Source organism: Alexandromys fortis, unplaced genomic scaffold (assembly GCF_014885135.2).
Source record: "Alexandromys fortis isolate MF-2015 unplaced genomic scaffold, M_Fortis_MF-2015_v1.1 scaffold_197, whole genome shotgun sequence".
Lineage (NCBI taxonomy): Eukaryota > Metazoa > Chordata > Mammalia > Rodentia > Cricetidae > Alexandromys > Alexandromys fortis.
Window position 1 is genome coordinate 1079809 of NW_026068072.1, and position 27677 is coordinate 1107485.

The window sequence follows — 27677 nt, forward strand, 5'->3', positions numbered from 1 at the left end:
CTAAAAACTGGAGCACTCCTGGCAATACTTGGTGCCTGGTGGAATCTTGTAACTGATACTCCCCGCTGTCTCTGAGCAATGCTCAGCAGCAGGAGTGACAGCCACAAAATCACCATTCTGTGGTCGGCCTGATGTGCCTGCTGGCCTTCTGGAACTTACTGCAGCTGAAAACCGAGACTAAACAGAGCTTAAAATACATCTTTAGGGCCTCCGGTCAGCAGAGCGGTCATCAGTGAGAGGCTAGACTTTATGCTTCCATTTTACTGGGAGTAAATTGTGATTCGTTGTCATTTATGGTGAAACCTATTTGAGACGTTTCCAATTACCAAAATCGTTTTGGTTTTCTAGAAATGAATGTACTGGTTAAGGGTGAGGGGCCGTGGGGTTTGAGTTAGTGGATGCTCTCGTCTAGGGCATGAGTAATAGAAGGCCGTATTCTGCATTTTAGCAAAAGAGAGCGGAGGCTTTTTTTTTTTTTGTAAAGGGTTTTTAGTATGGCATTTTAAAAAAATAATACATTCTTGTCATGTGGAGAAAACACATGGAAATGACTGTTAAGCAAAATCAGTTTCATTAGGAACATAGTGCTGTAGTGTGTGTATAGAAATTGACTTCTCTGCCAGTTTTTTGTGACTTGTTTTCCTTGCTCCTCATTCTGATTCTGTAGGCTCTTTGCTTCTTTTCTCTGCAGGGTTGACTACATTTTAAATGTCACTAGAGAAATAGACAATTTTTTCCCTGGCTTATTTGCATACCATAACATCCGGGTCTACGATGAGGAGACCACAGACCTTCTCGCCCACTGGAACGAAGCCTATCATTTTATAAACAAAGCAAAGTAAGTTTGGGAAATTGGTCTTAGGAGGAACAGGTGGGCAGAAACGAGTGGCGGGCTAGATGACGTGGAAGTAGGCAGCCCTGGTCATTACAGATGCCCAGTGCCGGGAGAGGCTTTGCTGTCCAGTGGGCCTTTGGTTTTAGCAACAGGACACCAGGCACCAAAGCGAACAGACAAGGATTGGCCTTGTCCACAGTGTGCCTTCATATTCTCTCCCAAGGGCCCATGATTGTGATGTTGAGCCCAGTTTTCGTCATTAACTCTGATTCCAGGCCAACGTCCAATACAAAGTACCTCTAGGTAGCTCTCTGGGGCATCCTGGAAAGGGCTAGTGCATGCTGGGCCTAGAACTCTTGGACAGCTCCCCCAAAGAGTACGGGGGGGGGGGGAGTTCATGTTCCTGTGTGCCTAGATGGGCAGTCCTAAGATGAGGCCATCTCCACACCTCCTGAGCCCAGCCCCCTCCTTATTCTCCTTTGGAGCAACTGTTATATTGAAGTCCAAAGCAAAGATACCCCCTACCGCCTCCACCCCGTGCTGTGGAGAAGAACCCTCTTCTGTTGGAGTCTCCCAGTCAGAGCTACAAGGTGTCCTTACCAAATGCCACTTCTCTTGCTTCCCAGGGCACAGACTCCAGACTCCTTGCTTGTGAGTGTAGAAGGCAGGAGGAGCAGTGTTGTGGGGATGGGACTGAAATCCTAGTGTAGGAAACTGGAGCCTGCTCACCCCACTTCAGCTTCCCAGGTGCAGCCTCTGCCAGCCTGGCGTGTCTTCACCCTCTCCATCAGGGAGAGGGTCATTGTCCCTTGTGTATCTGGTAAATCAGCTGTGCCCAGGCCAGCACTGCCTTCTTACAAGTAGCCGGATCACTGGCCCCGTCCTCCCCTGGCTCGGTGGTTCTCTGGCCAGGTTGCTGTCGTCCTTGCGCTTCCTCCAGGAGCTCAGTCTTTCCCCAGGGTGCAGCATTTTTGCCTCGCTGATTCCGTTTTCTACAGTAGTTCATTCAGGGCCTCCAACTGCTGTAGCAGCTGGACTGTCCGGGTGCGGCCCTGGAAGCAACTGTAGGTGGCCTCACTTATCCCAGTAACGGGGGAGACTATTTGGAAGCAGGCCCTGCAAAGTTGGGCCAGGCCATGCGGATTCATCTGTTCTCCCATTGTGTGCTAATTGATTTCACAGCAAAGTTATTTCCTTTAGAGGGTGTGTGAGATCTGTTCCATAAACATTAGGGCAGAGAAGGATTGGAACTATGCGATAACTTTAAAAATGAAATTGGTTAGTAAAACCCGAGTGGTAAGTCAGGGACGGCTCTTAATCCTTGCTCTTAACCCCCCGCCCCAAATCCCTGCAGAAGAAATCATTCCAAGTGCCTGGTCCATTGCAAAATGGGCGTCAGCCGATCTGCATCCACGGTCATAGCCTATGCGATGAAGGAATTTGGCTGGCCCCTGGAGAAAGCGTATAACTATGTGAAGCAGAAGCGTAGCATCACACGGCCCAACGCAGGCTTTATGAGGCAGCTGTCTGAGTACGAAGGCATCCTGGATGCAAGGTGAGTGTGTACCTAGAGACAGACTGGCACACCACGCTGGCCAGGCCAGCTTGGGCATTCCACTCTTCTCATGTCAGCCTGGCAGGAGCTTCCACAACTGGAAACCAGCCTTTCGGGAGCTGGCGTGGAAAAACAGCAGCTATTGTTGGGGTTGTGATTAGTGGTTTCCAGGAGGAATCCGTTTTGATTTTGTTGGCACTTGTAGAAACTCTCTTGCTGGGCAAGGGAAGGTGCCTACATGCCCATCCAGGGTACATCCTGGTGTGTGGTGTGGGCCTAAGCATATCTTTTTCCTTAGCACCTGCTTTACGCCAAACTCGGGGACTGAAGAGGCCTGGTTCACCACATACGAGCCTGGCAACCTTCCCCAAGCCCAGTCCCATCTTCTGGGTTAAGGATTTGACACCCAGGTATCAGATGCTCGCGGTCCCTCAGAAACCTTAAAGGAGGACCATTGCATGATCCAAAAACTCCGCTTCACTTCCAGGAGCCTGGAAATCTGGGGACTCAGAGAGTTGTGTCGATGGCAGTGTAATTTACAGTGGCCCAAAGGGGAAGGCTGTCCATGAGTCCCTTGGTGGATGGGTGGATAAGCAAGCAGGGAGTGTGTATAGGAATCTCCCTCTGCCTACCAAAGGAAGGCAGTTAGAGTCAGATGAAAAAGCTCGTAGGCCACACTGCTCGGGGAACTAACTAGAAGACTGCCTGCCCAGAACTTCAAAGCTAATAATCTCTGCCACATATCAAGATCCCATCTCCTTCCCGCCCCATCCGAAAGGAAGGAAAGGGAAAGTCTGACATGTGTGGTACACCCTGAACAAATTTCGGGGCCATCAGGAAAAACTGTGGCCCCGTGCTTGTATGAGGTCCCTAGAGATGGAGACCAAAGGCTGGAGAGGTGACAGTTGAGCTGTGATGGCCGGTAATGCTTATTGTGTGCTGTGCACAGTTATGGAGACGGATCGTAGTGTGCTGTTGTGAGTGTGTAAAAGTCAAGATGGACAGCTTAGTGCAGTTTTCACTGCAGGTCCTTGACAAGTTAATGTCACTGCTGAATCTGTCTCCCACCTCTAAGTAAGTTTTGATTTCTCATTTCACAAGTGAGCCTGGGCCAGTGCTGAAAGGGCAACTTGTCTCCTATCACAGTTGGCTTCTGGGTGCCAAGAGAGAGATTTACACCTACATGTTTTGGCTGCCGCAGGAGAGAGCAGTTGTTGCTGGGGCCCCTGTCAGGGCGGTGAGGGTTCCCCAGCACCTCAGGCTGCTGGGGCAGATGCCAGTATCTGGGGACTCGCTTTCTCCCTGCTCCACGTCCAGTCTGTTTAGATTATTTCTGACTGGTGCTGGGAATCCAGAGGCTGAGTCCTTCAGTTCCTGGGACAGGTTTAGGGAAGAACTGCTCCGGCAGGGATGAACAGGCTCAGAGAACCACCGCAGCCACCTCTGGATTGTTTGATGTCATTTGGACACTCTGTCAGGTCCCTAGGCAACTGGAGGAGAAAGAGGGAGAGAAGCGCCTGCTCTCCTTTGGCCTCTCGGGTCACCTGATGCCTTCCAGCCACAGCCTTGCCAAGGGTCTCCTGTGGGCTCCCAGCAGTACACGCTGCTTCACCGTGTGGAGCCCATGGGGAAAGGGACAGTGACCGAAGAGCAGCTTCTCCAGTGGGTATGGCTGCTCGCCCTCGCACCCCCACAGCTCGCCCTCGCACCCCTGCAGTGCAGATTTTACTCCCAAGTCCTCGGGAGGTGGAGGTGACCTTAGTTGATCACCTCTGTCACTGTAAAGTTTTTTCTCTTTTATTCTTGGCTCATACCATCAAATGTGTTATAAAAACAGTGCCAGCCCCTGCCCCTAACTTAGCAACTGTTGACAGTTAATTGCTTCTGGGGTAGACGCCTGGGTCACCCATGTTCTCGTAGCTGCCCTACACCCATGAGTAATGGCCACACAAATTGGGCTTAGAAGCCTATTTTTAAAAAGAATACACACCACTTGGGAGGCAGAGGCAGGTGGATCTCTGAGTTCAAGGTTTACAGCCTGGTTTACAAAGTGATTTCTAGGACAGCCAGGGCTACACAGAGAAACTCCATCTCAAAAAAGTTAAAAAAAGAAAAAAAAAAAAAGACACAGTCTGGGGGCAGTGGAAGCTGGGGTGAATATGGTATGAAATTCTCAAGATTCTGTAAAAAATAACTGTCTTTTTAATGCCATAGGCTAGGTATGCAGCTCAGTGATATAGTGCTTACGTATCCGCCCATCTCCATATGAAAAGTAATAATAGAAACATAAGACGAATTCTTTCAAGCCAGGATATAGTTCCAGCAATTAGAAGGAAGAGGTAGAACTTAGGTAGCCTTGGCTACATCATAGGTTTGGAGCTAGCCTGAGCTAGATAGATCCTGATTTTTAGAAAAGAAAGAAAGAAAGAAAGAAAGAAAGAAAGAAGGAAGGAAGGAAGGAAGGAAGGAAGGAAGGAAGGAAGGAAGGAAGGAAAGGAAAGGAAAGGAAAGGAAAGGAAAGGAAAGGAAAGGAAAGGAAAGGAAAGGAAAGGAAAGGAAAGGAAAGGAAAGGAAGAAAAAAGAGGAAATCGTTAAAAATGGACCTCTAGTTTCTGCCTGAAATCTTCCCCGATATGGTCGTGTTCACCTCGATTCACTAATGTGCAGAGAACGTGACACTCTCTGCTTTGACCCCTGAGTTTTCTCACATGATGGTTACTCTCATGGGTCACAGAAACTGAGTGACAACCATCAGTGACTTGACTGGATTCACACGATAAGACAGACATAAACATGAAGGCCAAAGGACCTCCAGGCAAAACTCCCACTGCATCTGCCACCATTGTCTCCACACAGCAAAGGGGAAGCTGAAAGGCTTCTCATGTCGGCCATGGTGACTGAGGGTGCTGTCATCCCTGTGTGCCCTGGAGAATGGACGTCTGATGCAGGCTGTCTGCATGCAGGCTGCCTGCTACTTGTTCTCCTAGCCTTCCTGCTAGGGCCTGCTGCTGTTGTCCCCTCAGCTCACCGCCTGCTCTTTCTCCCCATAGTAAGCAGCGGCACAACAAGCTGTGGCGCCAGCAGCCTGCAGATGACCCTGCAGCAGAGCCCAGCGAGCTCTTGCCAGAGACCCTGGATGATGCCCTGGACACCCGGCTGCCGTGCTTGGATGACACCACCCAGCCCGGGCTTGCAGGAAGCCAGGCCCCAGGAGGACCCTCTCTCCCTTGTTGTTTCCGAAGACTCTCAGATCCCCTCCTCCTCCCCCATCACGATGCCGCAGGCAGCCTGGTCCACCTAGAGGATCTGGAGCGGGATGCTCTGCTGGAGGACGCCGCTCAGCCAGTGGAGGTGCACAAACTGGTCCAGCATTCCCAAGAAGGAGCCAGGCACTGTGAGAAGGATGTAAAGAGGAAGCTAGACTTCTGGAGCCCCAAAGCCAGCAGTGGCTCCTTGCCTCAGGCGGGGGAGATAGAGAAGAAGTGTGACCAGAGAGCTGGGAGGTGGAGGCGGGCCTCCACCCAGCTTGACCAGGAAAACCTAAACAATAACAACAGCAAGAGGAGCTGCCCCGATGACTTCGAGGTAGGCGGGGACCACTGTGGTAGCAGCATGCCATGCCTCTTCTGCCCCACCCCACAGAGCTCTCACTTCATCCCACAGGGTTTGTTTCAGGAGGAGACTGCTATCACCTGACTGTATAGCATGTGCCTCGCTAGAGGATAGGCCATGTGTAAGGGGTACCTAAATCTTGTGATACCCCCTCATCCACAGTGGGGCTTCCGACTCGTTTCATCACCCCAGTTCATCCCTGAATCGATATGTGATGTTCCTGATTCATCTTTGCACCTGCCACAGCCCCCTGGCTCTTTCTCCTTGGATGGCTTTGAAACAAATCCCAGAGGTAGCATTCCCTTCCTGATGCTCCGTTATGTGACAGAACAGTGCTGTCCATCTTCAGCTCACGTTAGTGCTGTGCTCCTTGTGTCCCTTAAAGCTGCCAGCCTTGGGGGATGATGTCCGGGGAGCCTTCACTCCGCCCTCGGGATGCTCAGAAAGTGGCTGGTCCCACACCCTATATATCTTCCCTGTTCCAGCATCCAGTCATGACCTGGGGCGGGGGTGGGGGGGTGGGGGGGGGTGTCTGTCTGCCCCTCCAGTATTCACCAAAGGCTTGGGGCCAGGAACTTTCTGTCCCTTTGCCATGACTGCAATGAAGACTCTCAGGGAGACACTGAAGTAGAAAGTTAGTTTGTAATTAACATTCGGCTCCAATGCTAAGCAAAAACAAAACAAAAAAGCACCTAACCACCCTGGCAGTTCATCTGTTTGCCGGCCTCTAAGTAGTGAAATATGTTCCAGACCAGAAAGAACTACATGCCTCCCCCACTGCCCACCACTTCCCTTAGAGAGGACAGATGATATAAAATGCCTTTGTCTGGGCCAGTGGTGCTGTGGTTAGCCCCAGTGGCCTGACTATGAGTCACTGGATGGTGACCAGGAGGGTAGGGTAAAGGGCTCAGTGGACTCAACACCAGGACCCACCAGGACTGAACCTGGAGACAAGCAACCATTTGAATGCTTGACTCCTTTTGTTAACTGTGGCTTGCCGGGCTGGCATGGGTTCCTGTTTTGTATGGGGTGAAGGGAAGGCACACTTGAGGGCACAGTAGAACAGAGCTTGACTCAGAGGCGGGTGGAAGAGGGCAGCTTGCTAGGGACAGGCTGAGAAGCAGTGCTGTACTGAGAGGCAGGATCTGGGTAGAGAATTCGGTTTGTAAGGGGCAGGAGCTGCATGAGCCTGTTGTGGTGCGGCAGCAGTGACGGATGCGGACGGGAGTGGCTGAGGCCTCTCTGGCATGTTGGTGACACAGGGAAGCACAGGGGACTCCTTCAGAAGAGGCATAGGTGGCAGCAGAGCCTGTGAGCCTGAGACGACTTGGCAACACACAATGGTATTGGCCTCTTGGAATCGTGGCAGAATTGAGACTCCTTCCTCCACAGCCGTCACTGAAAGGCTCCTTTCTGCCAGCTCTGGGCTCTCCAGTCAGGCAGCTGGGGAAGCCACCCTCATGCTTCTCACCTTCCTCATCATTGATTGGCCTTTGAGCTGGTACAGGGTTGTCCTGGCAGGGAAGGCAAAGAGAAGTCCTTGTCCCATTCACTGAGGCCCCAGTGACCAAAAGGCAAGTGGTGTCCTTGGGAGATGGTGTAACGTGTAGTTACATGTGTTTGAGTTGGAGGCAGTCTGAAAGCCGTTTCTGCCAGTCCCCAGATTATAATGACCATGGCAGGTTGATGGTCCCCAAGTTATGAAGGACTCTGTATTTAGGGTGCAGTTAGCCTGGGCGTAGTCACCTCTGCCAGAGAGAACCTCCTTTCTATGCTGCTTTGTTGTCGTTTGTTTGCTTTTAAGTTCTAGTTGTTTGGTTTTTATATTTTATTCCAAATTATGCCTTGGTGTGTGGGTTTATATGCATGCATGCCAGCGTTTTAGGGAGCCAGAGGCATTGGCTACCCTGCAGCTAGAGTTAGGCTGTGAGCTGTCTGACGTGGCTGCTGGGGACTGAACTCAGGTCCTCTGAAAGAGCATTAGCCGGCTCTCCAGCCCTGCCACTCTCTTCTCCAGTGCCCCCTGCTTTCCAGAACAGACCATGGCCAGGGAAGGGTCACCCTGGCTAATGGCAGAGACTGAGAAGGGAGGGCCTAGGCTCTGTCCCAGCCCAGTGGCTTAAGGTCATCATTTTGACTTGTGGAAAATCAAGATCAACATCCCTTAGGCCTCTAGAACCTCTGTTCTTCATTACTGGTGTGTTCCACACAGTCTTGAACCCTGAACAAATGAAAGCACTAACCCTGCCCCCACATACACATACATACACACAGGGCTGGCCATCCCTATGCACCCCTGCCACAGTGACCCACTTTGTCCTTGTGGTTTCTGGCTCGGGATCACGCTTGCTCATGGTACTCTTGTCGCTTGCAGCACGATGCTGTGTTTGGAATCCTCAGTAAAGTGAAGCCTCCCTACACATCCTGTGCTGGCTGCATGTACCCTGCTGGCGGGGCTCCTGAGGCCTCCACAGAACGGCACGAAGACCCCAGTGCTCCCACCATCTGCACCCAGCCAGCCTTCCTGCCCCATGGCGCATCTTCCCCAATGGCCCACACGAGCTGCAGGTCCCAAGCTCCAGAGAGGCTGGCCTCTGGTCCAGCCAGCGCTCCTCCATTCCTACTACCAGCAGGCTCAAGGAAGCCAGACATCAGTGGCTCTGGAACTGGGGCTTCCCCAGAACCACCAGCAAGCCTTCTAGAGCCTTCCAGAGAAACCTCAAAAATCCTTCCAAAGTCCCTCCTGTTGAAGAATTCTCACTGTGATAAGAACACCACCAACATGGAAGCAATGAAGAAAGAATTGTCAACTAAGAAAGAAACGAAGCCAGCTAAGGACCTGAGGCTTCTGTTCAGTAATGAGGCAGAGAAGCCAAGCACCAATAGCTACCTGATGCAGCATCAGGAGTCCATCATCCAGCTGCAGAAGGCGGGCCTCGTTCGAAAGCACACCAAAGAACTAGAGAGGTTGAAGAGCCTGCCTTCAGACCTACCGTCTACCTGCAGGGACAGTGCCACCAGCAGGCTGGAGGCTAGCATCCCTGAGGAGGGCCAGGAGCCTGGACACCTAGCCCTGTGCAGCCAAGCAGAGGCTGATGAGAAACCTCCAGAAGGAGCCTTGGTGAAGAGCCCGACTCCTACCCTCCTCCGCCTAGATCACACCAGTAACTTCTCAAAAGACTTCCTGAAGACCGTGTGCTACACCCCCACCTCCTCCTCCATGAGTTCCAACCTGACCCGGAGCTCCAGCAGTGACAGCATCCACAGTATCCGAGGAAAGCCAGGCCTTGTGAAGCAGCGGGCGCAGGAGATCGAGACGCGACTCCGGCTGGCGGGTCTCACTGTGTCATCCCCACTGAAACGTTCCCACTCCCTCGCCAAGCTGGGAAGTCTCAACTTCTCCACGGAGGACCTGTCCAGTGAAGCTGACACTTCCACCATCGCCGACTCGCAGGATGCCAAGTACGGTCACTCTTCCTTCTTGCACGAACCACAGGCCACTCCGAGGGACCCTACTGCAGCCTGTAAACCATCAGGGAAATCTGTCCCAGAAAACTTGAGAAGCTGAGCAGCATTCCGCCATGCAGGCTGAGGTTCCTGGTCACACACGTCACACACGTCTTGATTTGCGTTAGCTTCGGTCATCCAGGCTTTCCTCACTCTTGCCAAAGAGCAGGGGGACAAAGACGTAACACCGCACACATGAGGGAGACCCAGAACGGGCTTGGGCGGCCTGGAGACGCAGCCAGGAGACAGCACTGAGCCTCAAGCCCTGTCTGTGGGAGATTTGGACACCCAGGCTGGGCCTGTGTCTTGGCTGTTAGAGTCTTGCCCACCATGCACCATGCCCTAGGTTTCATCCCCAGCACCCCATGAAACCAGGCATGGTAGGACACCCCTATAATCCCATTACTGGAGTTGGAGGCGTTTGGAAGTTCGAAGTCATTCTCAGCTATGTAGTGAGTTTAGACCAGCCTGGTGGAGAGAAGTCTGTACATACAAAATATTTTAATGTGCAGCCTGTGAGAGAACAGCTGTGGTAATGTCGCTGCAGCCCATGTCCCCAGCTCGTCCCCAGCTCGTTCCTGCCCTCAAGGGAGAATTCTCAGATAACAACACAAGTTCTACCTCTGTTCTCACTGTGTGTTTTGTTTTTAAAATAGTAATGACCAAGGCTCGTTCTGAGGAACAATGCTGTGTCTGAAAAGGGTTTTTCCAAGAGAATCGTGGGGGGATTGGAGGGTGAGGTCCCCCCAAAGTGTCAAGACTTTGAACCTGACCATCCCAGGTACAGTTGTGTGACATCATCAGAGGAAAGCACCGAGTGGCAGTCGTCTGTGTGACCCTCCGTCCTGGCACCTACGGTGGGGATGTGGGGCCCTCAGTCAGCTTCTAGCATCGAGCTTCCATCACTCAGTCATGAGGAAGGACTCCAGGCATCGCTGAGCCACGTCTGCTGCTAACAAGACATTGTTATGTTTGGGATTGGGACGAGCTCTTGTCCATGAGGTTGTGGGTCTGGGGTGTGGATCGTCCTACTGAGACACTGTGACCATCCCCCGCCCTCTCACACCAGGCTTGTTAGGTGCCATCTCTACATCCAGTGAGAGGAAGGTCATGTCAGTAATAAGATACTCTTGGAGGCCCTCTCCAGGACCGTTGGAGTAGTGGGTCTGGTGACAAAGCCTCAGATGTTTGCATGCATCTCTTCCTGCAGGGCGAGTACTCCCTCCTGTCCAAATGATGCTCCCATACGGGCCACAACACAGGTGTTAGCACAGGTTAGCTCAATGCAGCAGGAGGCCAGGGCTCTGGGTCCAAATCAGGCACCTTAACTGGTGCCCATAAAGAAGACAGTGACAGCAGGATGCCGGGAGGGAGGGAGGGCCTAGTTTGGTGATTGGCAGACTAGGAGGTGCCACCCTGTGTGCTGAGCATGACTTCTCTGATTTATTTTGTTTCTGCTATGGAAATGGTGTATTGGGGGTTTGGGTTTTTTGAGTTGGTTTTTTTTTTTCTGCGTAGCCCTTGGTGTCCTGGAACTCACTCTGCAGACCAGGTTCACCTAGAACTTAGAGAGATCCTCCCGCCTCTGCCTCCCAGAGTGCCCCTCCTAGGGTTAAAGACTCGCACCACCATCACCTGGCTTTTTTTTTTTTTAATTTCAGATAAGGTTTTACTATGTAGCTTTGCCTGTCATGGCACTTTGGAACTTGCTATGTAGACTGTAAGCCTCAAACTCAGCAAGGCTCTCCTGCCTCTGCCTCTCGAGTTTACCTTTTTTTTTTTTTTGGTAGAATCCAATTGTGCAACCCAAACTGGCCTCAGACTCCAAGATGCCAAGATTACAGGTCTGATCCTATCCTGCCCCAGGTTTGGTTTTTACATTTTGAAGCGTTTGTCAAGAGATAGATGAAGCTGTTGGCAGTGGCGTGGGCTTGTGATCTTGCATCAGGAGACTGAGGGCTGAGGCAGGTCCTTCATGAGTGAAAGGCCAACCTGGACCACAAAGTGACCCTACCTCAAAAATAGTAGCCCTGACAGGGACGATGTCACCTGACTCAGGCATCTCCGCAGGCCCTCCAGCTTGCAGACTGATCATCTGATGCCTCAGGACCAGGTGTGGTACTGCAGGGAGACATTGGAAGGCTTCCTTTGCTTCTTGGATGTCACAGACCAGATACTTCCTCCTCATGCCCCAAACTATGCCAGCCTTTCCCGTTACCACTTGTGCAGATGGAGTCCCTGTGGCCACGACCACAGCTCTGTCCTGCAGTTGGCTGGTTCAGCCAGCTAGCTAAGCAAGACCACAAAGCCTTCAAGGACTGCCCGTGCCCTGAAAGTGGATGGATTGGAGTTAGTGCGGCTCCCAAAACGCCCATCCTGGAGAATAGCCAGCTCATCCCCAGGAACAAGGCTAGTCTCATCGGTGCAGGGTCTTCATGAGCCTCTATCTCAGAGATTCTCCCCAGCAGGATCTAAAAAAAAAAAAAAGACATGTATGTTGGTTTTGCTTGTTTGTTTGTTTTTTGGTTTTGGTTTTTCGACACAGGGTTTCTCTGTGGTTTTGGAGCCTGTCCTGGAACTAGCTCTTGTAGACCAGGTTGGTCTCGAACTCACAGAGATCTGCCTGCCTCTGCCTCCCAAGTGCTGGGATTAAAGGCGTGCGCCACCACCGCCCGGTTGTATGTTGTTTTATAGGTATTTGTTTTCCTACCAATGTCAATGGTAAGCACCTTAAAAAGTGATTATCCACTACTTATTCCTGAGACCCTATAGGCTTCTCCATATTCCTCCAGCCAACAAAAGCAAACTTTGAAAAAGACCAACTTTAACAGATGTCTCCAAGTTTAATTTTGCGTGGTGGATCAATTTTTATGTCAACGTAATTCCTTAGCTTTGGTAATGATAGATTTCCACCGGATCTCTAATCCCGTCTGTAAGGGTGGCAGGATTCTGAAAACCACAATTTGTCCTTTTCTGTTCAAAGAATAAGAACAGGAGGATGATCAACTCAATGGGCCTTTGACTTCAGGCAAACTGATGTCTCTTTTAGAAGCACTGGCATATCAGCCAGCAGGGGGCTGCCGCCCTGTGTCGTCCCCCTCCCCAAGTCACCAGAATGAGACCCTGGCTTGATGGCTTTCGCTTTGGCTGGAGGGTTCAAGCTATCGGTTGTCACGGTGGATTGGCATCTAATCTAAAGGGTTCTGTGGAATTATCCTGCCAAACCAGGCTCACCTCCGCAGTGACAACTACACATTGTCTTATGAAAAGTTTGTTCCAGCCAGGCTTGGTGGCACACACCTTTAACCTCTGCAGAGGCAGGTGGATTACTGAGTCCAGGGCTACAGAGACCCTGACCAAAAACGTTTGCTTTGTGAGCTACTCATCCATGCCTGGCTAATGCTCTGTGTATAATCTTAGCAAATTATGCACACACAGAAGAGGCACATGGGGCAAGCAGAGGGATTTGTGCAGCGTAAGCCACTGCTGAATTGAATTGTCTTCATTGAATGAAGAGCTTTCCCCCTAGCTGGATGCCCTAGATTCTCAGCTACCCTCCTTGTTTCTGCTCACCTGCATAGCCTCCCAACAGCTTGAACCTTGTGGTGGCCTCGCCTTTCCTCAACCCAGAAGGCTTCTTGAAGTGTAAGGGAGATGGATACTAGATAGAGGGGGTGGGCAGTTGAGGTGCCTGATTACATGAGCTAAGAGCAAGGTGTCCTCTGCATCCCCAGCCCTGTTGTCCTCGGTAGGGAGACCCCTGCCAATTACACAGGGCGCATCCCTGTGGCTCAGCCATGCAGATACTCACAGGTACCTGGAGAGCTGCGCTTCTCTAGCAGAATATCCAGCCCTGCTAATCTAAAGCCCTTCCCTCTGTCCCATAGAAGCCCAGAGGGTGCTGCAGAATGGAGCCAAGTTTGGCACATACAACCCCATCAGGGTAAATACATTTTACCTGTGACATGGCACAGAATCACCTGACCTGGTTCCCATCCCGAGTTCCTGCTGATGATAAAGACCAATGAAGGTCATTGATGTTTCCCTGTCCATAGCCCCCTGTTTTGTTATTGTTGGGCGTGAGAGTCCACTCTGCATGCATGTATGTACATACGTTTTTGTGTGTATACCTTATATATTCGTTGTGTGTTTGTGTGTGTGTACCCGATCAAACCCAGTGTGTGGCATTTCTCTCATCGCATACTGTGTCCTCTAGCTATGCAGTAAGTCACCCTAGACTCACCTGCAGTGATGCCACCAGGGGCCATCTGGAGAAGGGTGACCACCTTGTCTGTCCCTTTTGCAGTAGACACCACCGTCCCTGCAGTCCCTGTCTTCGGCAGGAGTCCTGACTGTGCAGCCTCTGCTGCCCTGGCTGTTGGCCTTGCTGCATGAGAAGATAGCTGCCTCCTCTACACTGTAATTATTGTTTTACAATCGAGTGCCTTAATAATCGTTTACAAATACTGTGTATTTATGCGCAACTGTTCAGCTCTCATCTGTTGTGGCTGGGTACTCTGTCATGTCCTGGTGGTTGAGATTAGGACTTGAGTTCCTCTCCCCCCATTATGTTTATTCTGCTATGCAGTTGACATTTGTGGTTTGTGACTACAGAGCCTGCCAGAAATGGCACTGTTGAGCTCCTGCAGGCCAGGTTGGCGTCAGCAAACACCACAGCCCATGGTAGCCAATGAAAGTGTGATTGGTTTACCAGGCATCTGGGAGGTGGTGCAGGCCCTGCATCCCTGACCCACAGCCTGGTACGTCCCCCTAACCCCTCGCAGTTGAGCTCTGGATTGTAGAAGTTTGTAATCCCTAGTCCCCTTCACACCCCTGTTCTCCTGTCCATATCTTCAGCTCCTTGCAGCAGATCCGGGGTGCAGCTCACCCCAGATGAGCCACACCAGACCACGTCCTTCACCGTCAGAGGCTGCCGCCGGCCCCATGCGTCACATCACAACTTTGATTTTTCTATTGTTTTTATATTATATATTTAAGAGGCAGTATCTTTTGTACTGTGAATTTGCAGTAGAAGCATAGTGCACTTTTTTTTTACTTCTGTTGGTGTGTACTGTATATAGTCTGCGTGCTTCTCGTGATGAAAATAAACACGTCCTTTATAAATGTCTCGCAAGTGCCCGTGTGTGCCAGAGGCCCCGCCGCTAGCCCTTGCCAATACCTCTGTTATGCTGTTCCCCGTTATCCTTGGCATAGAGGAGCCGCGCTAGCGTCACCCCAGAGCTCTCCCTCCCAGTCCAGTCACCTGTCGCTGGGGTTGGACCAGTAGAGTACAAGCCAGACCCTGGTGACACACACCTTTAATCCTGGCACATGGAAAGCAGAAGCAGGACGATTTCTGAGTCCAAGGCCAGCCTGGTCTACACAGTGACTTCCGTGCCAGCCTGCTGCAGAGTGACATCCTCTACCAAAAAAAAAAAAAGCTTCTTGAGATGTTTGGGTTTTTGTTTGTTTGTTGTTTTGAGACACAGTTTCTCTGTGTAACCCTGGCTGTCCTAGAACTCACTTTGTAAATCAGACTTGCTTCAAACTCTGAGATCTGCCTGTCTCTGTCTCCCAAATGCTGGAAAGATGTGCACCACCCACCTTTAATTCTAGCACTCAGGAGGCAGAGACAGGTGGATCTTTGTGAGTTTGAGGCCAGCCTGGTGTACAGAGCAAATCCAGGACAGGCTCCAAAGCTACAAAGAAACTCTTTCTCTAAAAGCAAAACAAAAAGTATGCCACCACCACTTGGCCAACCAAATTTTTAGAAAGCATCTGGGGGCGGGGGGGGGGGGACAAGTCCTTAGTTCATGGTTGCAAAGGTTTCTGTCCTGGGTTATGCGGGTCTCTTACTTTGGGGGCCCATGGCAAGGCAATATATCACAAAGTAAAACTGCTTACTGGAACTCGATGCAGGGAGGGACCGGAGTGGTCCCCAGTATCCACTTGAAGGGCACACCAGTGACCCAGTATTCTCCTAAACCTCACCTCAAGCGAATTCCATCAGCTGCGACATCCTTAACTGCATTGGCCTTTGGGACACGTTTAAGGTCCCAAACATAACACCTGGTTACCGAGGAAGTCAGGCTGCCATGTCTTAAAACTGCCTGTCCTAGCCCTGCAGTTGGGAAGAGCCAAGGTAACTCCTGTTCCCCATATTGACTGCACCACTACTGGAGAGGGAGACTTTTGGTCCCGCTCTCCCAACCCCATGGCTAGGTAAGCCAGTCATACAGAATTTGTCAGGTGCATGGATGGGACAGTAAGTCCACTCTGCCCAGATGCTGAAGTATGTTCCAGTTCATCTCAGTTTGCTTTCACAGCTCAAGAGACTGAAGAGGAAACCAGGGTGTGTGTTAACTCACCGCAGTGAAACAGCCAGGTTAACAGCCCCAGATAAACTCGTGAGTCAAAATTGCCAGGAAATAATCTAATGTGAAATTAAAAGATTAGTCCAGCATGGTGGTACTTGCCTATAACCCCAGGACCAGAAGTTGAACGTTATCCTTGGCTACTTAGTAAGTTTGAAGCCAGCTTGGGCTTCGTGAGTCCTTGTGTGACCAGCACTGGGGAGACTGAGGAAGGAGGAGCATTCTGAGATTCAGGCCACCCTGAGCTACAATGTGAAATTCATCTCCGAAAGATAAAGTTATGGCCAGGCATAGAACTCAGTGGCAGAGTGCTGACTTCCATGTGTACAGGGCCCTTAATCCCCCCCCCCCGCCCCGACTGGAAAGAAGGTAGATGGAGAAAAAAGAAGAGGGGGAGGCCAGAGGGCAAATCTAAGTCAAAGCACACTGTCCACTGTAAAATGTGGTCAGTCGGTTGGTTGAAGATTTTTAGATTTTATGTCATGTGTTTATGTGTCTTGCTCACGTTTGTGCACCACGCTCATCATGCCTGGTGTTTACGTAGACCAGAAGAGGACATTGTATCTTCTGGTACTGAAATTAATGAGGCACCATGTGGGTGCTGGAGTCTAACCCCAAACTGCTGAGCCATCCTCAGTTCCTGCTCAGAAGTCTTTTAAACAGATGCATCTATGGTACAGGTGGGGCCCACACCTCTCTGGGCTCCGCCCACAAGTCAGTCTAGAGCAGTGTTCTCAGTCTAACCAATCCTTTCACAGGCTTGCTTAGCATATATCCTGCATGTCAGGTATTTACATTATAATTAATAACAGCAAAGTTACAGTTAAAAGTAGCAACGAAAATAACTATGGTTGGGGTCACCATACCATGAGGAACTGTGTTAAAGGGTCACAGCATTAGGAAGGCTGAGAACCACTCACTGGTCTAGGGGCAGGTCCCAGCAATGTGTATGTTTACCATAATACTCCAGAAATCCTGATAGCCATATTTAGAAACTGCTGAAATAAGAATGTGATATAGTCTTACACTTTGCTAGGTACAACCACATTTTATACATACTTTGAGACAACACCCACACACACACACACAACAGCACGGGTGTTCTTCAGACCCCACATACCTGTGAGCTGCAGGCCCTCAGAGCATGGCCCTCTAACCATGCCAAGGTTGTGTACAATCCCAGATCACACCTTCAGTGTGAGTGGTTTTGCTAGGGAGGCACCAGTGTTTACTTAAGCTGAGGATGGCCTTTTGTGGTGAGAGATTGGCAGACTCTCCAGAAGGCTTGGGATTTCAGAAGGGTTCACACCAGTCTAAGGACGCTGCATTGTTCTGTCTAGAGTGTTCAGCCCAAACACAAGAGTACACGTGTGTGTCTGTGCTTGGTGCCCAAGGAGGCCAGAAGGGGGTGTCAGATCTCCAGGAACTAGAGTTACAGATGGCTGTGAGCTGCTCTGCACTTGCTGGGACTAGATAGAACTCAGGTCTGCTGGAAAAGCAGCCAAGTGCTCTTAGCCACTCTGCAGCCCCCTGATGTCCCTTCAGGTGTAACAGGAAGGTGGACCATCAGCCCTGTAGTAGTCGGTACCATTTCGTGCTCCATACTGCTGGGCTCCACAAGGTGACTTCCATATACATGTAAGAGCCCAGCTTCAGCCTGAAATTCCTTTTTTGATGAACTGTTCCAGCAAATAAAAATGTTTCCTTTATTAGCTCCCAAACCAGAGGAGGATGTACTCACATCTAACTAACACTGAAAGGCTGATTCTCAAGGTTGGGACGTGGCTCAGGGGTAGACTACTTTCCTAGAATGTGCAAGGCTGAATTTCAATACTAACACCAGAAAGAAAAAGAAGAAAAGAGAAAGGAAAGAAAAAAAGACAATAACTTGTATGTGGTGTTTCATATTTGTAACCCTAGCACTGAAGAGGTGGAGGCAGAGTATCAGAAATTCAAGGTCACCATTGGCTACAGAGTGAGCTCAAGGCTAGCCTGAGCTACAAGAGGTCATGTTTCCAGAGCATTCTTGCCTTGTCCCGAAGACCAAGAAGCCCTTCGCTCCACTGCCCACATTGGAGGTGACGGAAAGCCAATTCAGAGTCCTGAGAGCTATTGAGCGTGATGAGGAGATTCACGGTCAAGTGACTGGGCCTGACGACTGGGGACTTCAGGGCAGGAGAGACCCAACGACCCAGAAGTGGTGGTGCAGACGTTTTACTCCGACTTGGGAGACTAGGAACCATAGCTTCAGGCTAGCCTGGGCTACATGAGACTCTGGTGGTGGACACCAGTACTCAGGAGACAGAAGCAGGTGAATGTCTTATGAGTTTGAGGACAGCCAGGGCTATAGAGTGAGTTCCAGGCCAACTAAGGCCATATAGATGCTGTTCCAAAAACAGAAGAAAAGAAGAGAGAACCAGAGCCAGGCTTCCTACACTTCCTGATAGTGGATATCAAAGTAGGACCAGAGGTCGGCATAGGCACATACACATGCAACCTGGCACTGGGGAGACTGACAGGAAGATCCCAAATTCAAGGCTAGCCTGGTCTACATACTAAAACCCTGTTTCAAAAGCAGAAGAGCTGTGTGCATAAAATGCAGGGAAGACAGTGCTACCAGTGGGGCCAACCATGTCTGCTGACACTGCTCCTGATGCAAGTAAAACATCTCTCCACGGGCACATGCTCCGTGTTGCATGGCTGCTGCCATAGGCACTAACAGGCGGAGGAGGGGAGGGCACACAGTTGTTCCATAGGTACTCAAATCTGCAAAGGTTCAAGGGAATTTAAGGCCAGCCTAAGCTGCATAAGACCCTGTCTCAAAAACAAAACAAAACAAAAGCAACCAAACAACAACAAAAAAGGGAAAATAGAAATAACCTCATCGTGGAGTTCCAAAAAATTACTAGGAAAGTCAAGTACAGTGGCACATAGCAGTAATCCAGCGACTGGGAGGGCTGAGGCAGGAGAATTATGAGTTTGAAACCAGCCTGGGCCACATAGGGAGATTCTACTTTAAACAAAATGTATCACTAGCCTTGTATGATGGCACAGTCCTTTAATCCTAGCACTAGGGAGGCAGGGAGATCTCTGAGTCCCAGGACAGCCTGGTCTACATAGTGAGTTCCAGGACAGCCAGGGCTACACAGAGAAACCCTGTCTCAAAACAAAACAAAATATATGTGTAATGAGCACACAGTAAACCCTCCGGAACTATGGTCTTGTGTATTGTATAAAGTTGGTCCAGGTTGTGAGATAAGTCATCCTTCAAGGACAGTAATGTCCACAAAGACATTGAGTGGCCCGTTCACTGACCAGAGCCTCTGCTTCCTGCCTCATTGGTACCTCTTTAAAGGCGAAGAGGCGCAAATGCAGGATCACTGGAGAAACAACCTTCAGCAGGGATGTGCACACATCCTCCCCTATGGATCCCATCCGAAGTATAGAATCTCTAGAACCAACCCCAGGGCCTGGGCAGTTTTTCCCATGGGGAGTGGAACAGGGCAGTCTGAGAGTGTGAGCTTGTCCCTGCTGCAATCTAGAGGCAGAGGCACATCCTGTTCTGCGGTTGCCATGGTATATCTGAAAACATCTGCCACAACACAAGGCTGGGGTGGCGCCTGGCAGCGCAGCTCTGGCCCAAGTAAGGGCTTGGGTGGGCTGGGCACCAGACTGAGCAAGGCCTGCATCTGGGCAAGGATTAGGGAAACTTCCCCGATCTCCCACGCACATATGCAGTTTAACACACACACACACACACACACACACACGCACACGCACACACATGCACACTCTTATCTGGGAGGCAAGACTATCTGAATATCTAGCCCGTGCAAGCTTCCTAAAGAATTCTCGGTTCTCTATTTTTGGTTTTGTTTTGGGATTTTTCTGTTTGCTTGCTTGCTGTTTTTCTTTAATGCCTCCTTTGAGTTTGGTTTGGTTTTGTGTTTTGAGAGGTCTCCTATAACTAAGCTGGCCTAGATCCTGCTATGTAGTTGAGGATGACCTTGAACTGATCCTCCTGCCTCCACCTCCCCAGTGCTAAGTTGCAGGTCCTGTGCCACCGTGCCTGGCCACCTTTGTTTTTGTTTATTGCTATTATTATTACTATTATTATTATGTGTATGAGTTCTGTGTGTATGTCTATGTGTACCTAGATGCCTTAAAGGCCAGAAGCCAGCATCAGATCTCCATGAACCTCCATGTGAGTGCTGGGCATCACACTCAGGGCTCCTGGAAGGGCAGCTTGTATCTGAACAGTTGAGCCATCTCTCCAGACCGCTGGATGCCTTTTCTGATTGTTTTGCTTTTGTTGTTGTTTGGTACAAAGCCTCATCCCATTAAAATGCAGACTGGCTCCAAGCCTGCAGTAATAATTATCCTGCCTCGGCCTCCCTAGATTTGACATACAGAGGCCACCACGCCTAGTCCTAATTTTCTGTGTTCTTCTTGGAAACCCTGAGAGGAGATTCTGAGTACCTAGCTTTCCCGACTTCCTCCTGGTCCAGCTCCCAGCCAGGCCCACAGACTTTCCCTAGCCCCATCCTTCTCCCCAGATGGAATTCACTGCCCTTGTTGTCATAACAGCTGCTGATGTTTTTCCTGAATAGCCCTTAAAATACAGGCTTGGTGACAGTCAATCACAGGGTGTAGAGGAGGAGCGAGCCTGAGCCAGGAGGACCACGATCCTTGGATGAACTTTATACACCTGTAGAGTAAACGGGATGTCTGCGGCACGGAGGGCTCTGCACAAACCTGTCAGACTAGGTGATTGGCTAAGTGACTTGATCCCTTGTGATGAGCTGGGGTCACGAGCACTCGTGACATGTTTTCTAAGAGAGAAACTGAGGTACCAAGGGTCAATATAACTGGCTATAGCTACATAAATATGCCAAGTGGATTTTATTTGGAGGTGAGGAGAAGACAGTACTGTGAGTTGAACCTGTTGTGATACAAGCAGCGGGCTACGTTCCTGGCACCCAGCCGCCTGCACGGCTAGCTTTATACCCAAAAATAATAACACACAAATTGTATTCTTTTCAACACTGCTTGGTCCATTAGTTTTAACCTCTTATTGGCTAGCTCTTACATATTGATCTAACCCATTTCTAATATTCTGTGTAGCACCATGAGCTGGCTTACCAGGAAAGATCTTAACCTGTGTCTGTCTCGAGTGGGAGAATCATGGCGACTGCCTGACTTGACTTCTTTCTCCCAGCATTCTGTCCTGTCTACTCCGCCTACCTAATTTTTTGTCCTTTCAGGGCCAAGCAGTTTTCAGGCTAGACCACTTTCTAAGACATGGTCTTACTAATTTTTCCAGCTAGCCTTGAAACTGCAATCATCCAGCCTTAGCCTCCCCATTAGGTTGGGATTACAGGCCTGGGCTACTGAGCTACATACGGTTCAGAATGCCCCTACTCCATCCCTTTGTTATTTTCCTAGGTACCAGAAGTCCTTCATGGCACCTTCAAGCGTCCTGAACCTCACCTGAGAAGCCATAGGTGAGTTGGGGTGGTAGCTATCCTCTTTTTACCAAATCCACGCCATCTGTTGGGCTCTGTGTCTCTCTGGGCTAGAGGATCTCATGCCTACACTGTGTATCCTCTAAGCCTGTGAAGTGTGCACTGGCTAGTTTCATGTCAACTTGACACAGAAGGAAAAAAGAGGGAACTGCCATTGAGAAAAATACCTCCATAAGATCCAGCTATAGAGCTGGGCGTTGGTGGCGCACGCCTTTAATCCCAGCACTCAGGAGGCAGAGGCAGGCGGATCTCTGTGAGTTCGAGACCAGCCTGGTCTACAAGAGCTAGTTCCAGGATAGGCTCCAAAGCCACAGAGAAACCCTGTCTCGAAAAACCAAAAAAAAAAAAAAAAAAAAATCCAGCTATAGGGCATTTTCTTAATTAGTGATTGATGGGCCTCCCTGGGCTGGGAGTCCTGAGTCCCATAAGAAAGCTGGACAGTGGTGGCTCATGCCTTTAATCCCAGCACTCAGGAGGCAGAGGCAGGTGGATCTCTGTGTGTTCAAGGCCAGCCTGGGCTATACAAGCTAATTCCAAGACATCCAGGGTTGTTACCAAAGAAAACCCTGTCTCAAAGAAACCCCCACAAAAAAAAAAGATAGAAAAAGAAAGAAAGGAATGAAAGAAAAGAAAGACAGACAGAAAGAGAAAGAAAGAGGGAGGGGGAAGAAGCAGGTTGAGTAAGCCAGTAAGCAGCACCCCTCTGTGGCCTCTGCATCAGCTCCTGCCTCCAGGTTCCTGTCCTGTTTGAGTTCCTGCCCTGACTTCTATCAGTGAGGAACTGTAATGTGGAAGTGTAGGCTAAATTCATCCCATCCTCCCTCTGATGCCCTCTTCTGGTGTGCACGTGTACATGCAGAGTGCTCAGACAAAATTCAAATTAGTTAATTAATTAAAAAAAAAGAAATACTTGTTGAGTGATGAAATGCAGAACACGCTAGAGAATCAATGCGGGAGCTGATCTTTCTTGGTCAGGAGGTTTAGACTTACCTGGTCCACACAGACCTTCCTCCATCATAAGGCCACAGCTCCTTCTGCTGCCACAGTGTCTGGTACTCTTTTGGTTTGTGTTTGGAGACAAGGACCCACTCTGTAGCCCAGGCTGACATGAAAATGGAAGAGATCCTCCTGCCTCTGCCTCCTGTGGAGAGGGGGGATTAAAGCTTGGGCACCATGTCTAGTTTGTCTTACAAGAGTCCTCCTGCCAGGTGCCGGTGCTACATTGTATCCTCAGAGGATCTGAGTGGATGGGAACTGGGGACATGGGACATGCCCCTAACCAGCTGCCTCTCTGTCCCTGACAGCACCTGCTGTCTCATCAAAGGCTATTCACCATTTCCCCAGCCTTCCTTGCGATGGCTGATTGCTAAAGGAAATGGGCACATGCCCCACCCTTCCTGCTGCCCACCATTCCTCTTCCTATAAAGCCCCTTTCTGCATTACCATGAGGAATCTCTATAGAACATCTATGGTGGACGGGCAGCCAATAAGGATAGCCTGGTGCCGGTGCAGCCCCTTACAATGACACAAACTTTCCACACACATCTAAATTCCACTCACAGAAGCCAGAAGGAACCCTGGTTTGCGAATAAGACAGTGAGATAAAAATGTGGGGGTTGTGTGGGGAAGAATGTTCTGGGTGGAGGAGGAAGCTGGTGTTCTGGTTTCCACAGACTCTAAGCAAACCAGTGGAACAGACAGAGAGCAGGATGGGAGATGGGAGGGGCCCAGCCTGTGCTGAGTGCTGCAGGTCATTATCAGGGAACTGGACCTGAGCATTAGGGCACTGGAGCATGGAGGGGCTCGAAACTCTGTGGGGTCAGCACGTTCCCCCAGGTCTGTGTGTCAAACTTCACAAAACGTGAACTCCAGTTCAGTTCCTCAGCCACGCATGCTCATCAGCTACACGTGTGTCTGCTGTAGAGGACAGCACACACATGGGACACTGGCACCAACACAAAGTGTCACAAATGCATTGTGCTAGAGACAGCACTCAAGGTTTGGCTGGAAGGTATTTTGGAGAGAGAAGGAAGTCAGTGCAGATGGGCTCCAGTGACCCAGTGAGATGGCTGGTGGCCGGGGCCTGGCCCTCAGTCAGTGCCCAACAAAAGACCACTGAATGGACAACTGATCACCTGTGTGTGAGAAAGATAGCAAGATGGAGACAAGAGGTGGCTGTGAGCTCACTTCCAGAGGCAAACTGGAGAGGTCATGTTGACTCGGGTGTCTGTCCTGCCTGGCCCCACAGCCTTTCAGTCCCAAAGAAACATATTAGCTCAGGCTTTTTATTAACATGATTCTTATCTGTGTTAGCCATGTGACTTGGTACCTTTTTATCAGCGAGGCAGTCACATCTTGCTTCCTCTGTGTCTGGATGATGAGTGCAGACTCAACCTCTCCTTTCCCCAGAATTCTCCTGTTCTGGTTTCCCTGCCTTCCTGCCTGGCTACTGGCCAATCAGTACTTTATTAAAACAATATAAAACCATTGTCCCACAGCAATCTCCCCCTTTTTTCACAACCAGAACTCTGAATGTAATGTCCTTTGTTCAGCTTTTTTTCCAGATCATTATCCATAACAATTTGTATCCAACACTCTAAACAAAGATAAGTATCCATATTTCATTTTATCAGAATGTAGGCATAGTTTTCCAGGCTACTTCCTGCTGATTGGGGACACTGATAATCTTATGGGGACCTAAAGAAGATTTAGAATTATGATCAAGTCCTAATTAGAGTATTCTGTGAGGCTTGATTATCTCAGCCAGCTGTCTTGAAACTGTTCTGGAACTGAGTTCATAGAACTCAGACATCTGGGCCATCTGCTCCTATTGGAGATTTCTCAGGGGGTCTTCTGTGATCAAACCTGAGTTTTCTTAACCCAGAATGAATCCAAAGCCTCTCATTTCCTGTGGAAACAAAAGCAGAACCTCTTCTCCAAAGTAACGTATCTTTTGACTTAAATTTTGAAGTCAAGGCATTTTCAAAATATAAATGTTTGGTTAATCCAGCAGCATTTGTAATCAAGTGTCCTTTAGCAGCTTTTGCTCCTTCCTCAGCATTCAAACAATTCAAAGACAACATAATAACATACAGTATCCACACTCTCTGTATTTTCTAACTTTATGTGGCCTTATTTTAATTTCTATTTCTTTTATTTTTATTTTTAATTTTTGTTTTTTTTTTGAGACAGGGTCTTTGAATTCACAGAGATCTGTCTGCCTCTTCCTCCCAAGTTGTAGGATTAAAGGTGTGTGTTGCCACACCCAACTTCTTTTTTCTTTTTTTTTTTAAAGGGCTTTATCCTTTTTCTTTTCTATCCCAAGCCTACATATATTTTTAAATACATTATTTTTTTTTTTCGAGACAGGGTTTCTCTGTAGCTTTGGAGCCTGTCCTGGAACTCCCTTTATAGACCAGGCTGGCCTCAAACTCACAGAGATCCGCCTGCCTCTGCCTCCCGAGTGCTGGGATTAAAGGCGTGCGCCACCACCGCCCGGCTTTTAAATACATTATAAACCATTTAGAGTTTTTTTTATTTGAATCTATCTTTACTATGTATCTCTCTTTTTCTGAACACATGATTCTTTAATTTGCTAAGCCATATTGGCTTAAAGCCATGATTTTGATGGCTGGATCCACCTCATTCCTTAGCTTTCTGAGAGTCTAGATTCATGGCGTAGATACTGGCTGGAGCCATGTTTATTATCAGAACTCTATGGAATTTCAAGGTCCCCGCCACCACCAAGAAGCATATTGTTGGTTATTCATAAACACCATTTAAGTGTTTTGTGGTGGGGCCTCTTAAAAGATCTGCAAGGTTTTTGCAACTAAAGCTGAGTCAGGAAACCTCTCTTAAGTGAGATGCACTTGCCTCTAGCAAACAGAGTCCACCCAAGAAAATGCTGCTACCAAGAAGCTGTGCTTAACTCTGTTCTTGTGTGTCTAGAATTACTTCCCAAACTCTTTCAGGTTTTAAGTGGATTTAGTTGTCCATGTTGGCACCATTTATTACCAGAGGTTTCTGTCCTATCCTGTCCCAAAGAGACACACAGAGGACTACATTAATTATAAACTGGTTGACCTAGTGGCTCAGGCTTCTTATTAACTCTTATAACGTACATTACCCCATAATTCCTGTCTGTGTTAGCCACATGGCTTGGTACCTTTTATCAGCAAGGCATTCTCATCTTGCTTCTTCTGTGTCTGGGTGACGACTGCAGACTCAGCCTTTTCTCTTCCCAGAATTCTCCTGTTCTGGTTGCCCTGCCTATACTTCCTGCCTGGCTTCTGGCCAATCAGTGCTTTATTATAACAATAGAAGACCATTGTCCCACAGCACTTGTTGGAGGAAGTGTGTCACTGTGGAGGTGGGCTTTGAGGTCTCTTTTCTCCTGCTTCATTCCCTGTGACTGTAATTGACTTTTTGCTGCCTTCTGTCAAGATGTAACCAAGCATCACGTCTGCCTCCAGGCTGCCATGCTCCCCAGTCATGATAATAATGGACTTAACTTCCGAAACTGTAAGCCATCACCTCAATTAAATATTTTCTTTGTAAGAGTTGTCATGGTCATGGTGTCTTTTCAAGCAATAAAAACAAAACAAAACAAAACAAAAAAACCTAAGACAGTGACCTTACTTGACTTTAAACCACTGCTCTGGGGTCTTTGTGAGCATTGCATTCGTTCTCTCAATGAGCCAGTCACCTCTTACGATTCTAACACCTCACAGCCCTCTCATGTCAAGGGACAGAGTTCAGTGTCATTTCAGGCTGAGGCAAAGCCATCTTTAAACCCATGGTAGGCTAACTCATTCAGGCAAGTAATAGAAGAAAGGGAACAGGAACAGAGAGAAGGGACTAGAGGGAAGGGACAGGAGGACAGTACTTAAGTGTCAGAGCCCAGGGCAGTGCACAGGTAGGACCCCGTATCCAGACCTGAGACTCCAAGATACTAGAAAGAGAAGATTCTGATAAAGGGAAAAAAGTCTACACTTTTTTCTTCTTTGAGATGAAAAAATATTTGTTGACAGGTTAGCTGGCAGTATTGGTGTGTGTGTGTGTGTGTGTGTGTGTATGTACTACAGCTGAGTAAAACAGTATTTGTTATGTGTTTAAAACATGTTCCAGGGCTGGAGAGATGGCTCAGTGGTTAAGAGCATTGCCTGCTCTTCCAAAGGTCCTGAGTTCAATTCCCGGCAACCACATGGTGGCTCACAACCATCTGTAAAGAGGTCTGGTGCCCTCTTCCGGCCTGCAGGCATACACACAGACAGAATATTGTATACATAATAAATAAATAAAATAAATATTAAAAAAAACATGTTTCAGTCTCATAGTTGACTCTCTTAACGTCAGCTGTGAGATGCAGAGATGAAGACACTGATATTTAGAGTGCCTCAGTTTCCCCACAGACACAGCACCTTCTTCCAGGACAAAGGGCCAGCTACCCTGAGTACTGAACCCTTCGGTGGGCTCTGACCCAGACTGTCTTCCACACTTCTCCTTTCTCTATAAACAAGCCACAACACAATTAAAAAAAATTTATATATTTTTATTGATATTTATTGAGCTCTGCATTTTTCTCTGCTCCCCTCCTTCCTCTCCCATCCCCCTTCAGCCTTTCCCCAAGGTCCCCATGCTCCCAGTTTACTCAGGAGAGCTTGTCTGTGTACTTTCTACTTCCCATGTAGATTAGATCTATGTAAATCTCTCTTATTGTCCTCATTGTTGTCTAAGTTCTCTGGGGTTGTGGTTTGTAGCTGGCTTTCTTTGCTTTATGTTTAAAAACCACCTATGAGTGAGTACATGTGATAATTGTCTTTCTGTGTCTGGGTTACCTCACTCAAAATAATGTTTTCTAGCACCATCCATTTTCCTGCAAAATTCAAGCTGTCTTTTTTTCTGCTGTGTAGTACTCCATTATGTAAATGTACCACATTTTCCTTATCCATTCTTCAGTAGAGGGGCATTTAGGTTGTTTCCAGGTTCTGGCTATGACAAACAAAGCTGCTATGAACATAGTTGAGCACATGTCCTTGTGGCATGATTGAGCATCTTTGAATATATACCCAAAAGTGGTATTACTGGGTCTTGAGGAAGGTTGTTTCCTAATTTTCTGAGAAATCACCATACTGACATCTAAAGGGGGTTGTACCAGCCTGCATTCCCACCAGCAATGCAGAAGTGTTCCCTTTTCCCCACAACTTCTCCAGCATAAATTGTCATCAATGTTTTTGATCTTGGCCATTCTTACAGGTGTAAGATGGAAT

The 27677-nt window shown here is 48.9% G+C and overlaps 1 protein-coding gene across 3 annotated transcripts in view; it reads left to right on the top strand.

Annotated features, from left to right (window-relative positions):
- The window catches only part of Ssh1 (slingshot protein phosphatase 1), a 52968-nt gene extending 38331 nt beyond the window's left edge, over positions 1-14637 (top strand). For all 3 annotated transcript variants that reach the window (XM_050121110.1, XM_050121108.1, XM_050121111.1), the window contains 4 exons: positions 692-838; positions 2190-2390; positions 5441-5975; positions 8377-14637. In XM_050121110.1, coding sequence (XP_049977067.1) covers positions 692-838; positions 2190-2390; positions 5441-5975; positions 8377-9570 — 2077 coding nt within the window. In that variant the 3' untranslated portion in view covers positions 9571-14637. The remainder of the gene's footprint in view (positions 1-691; positions 839-2189; positions 2391-5440; positions 5976-8376) is intronic.
- The last annotated feature ends 13040 nt before the right edge of the window (positions 14638-27677 follow it).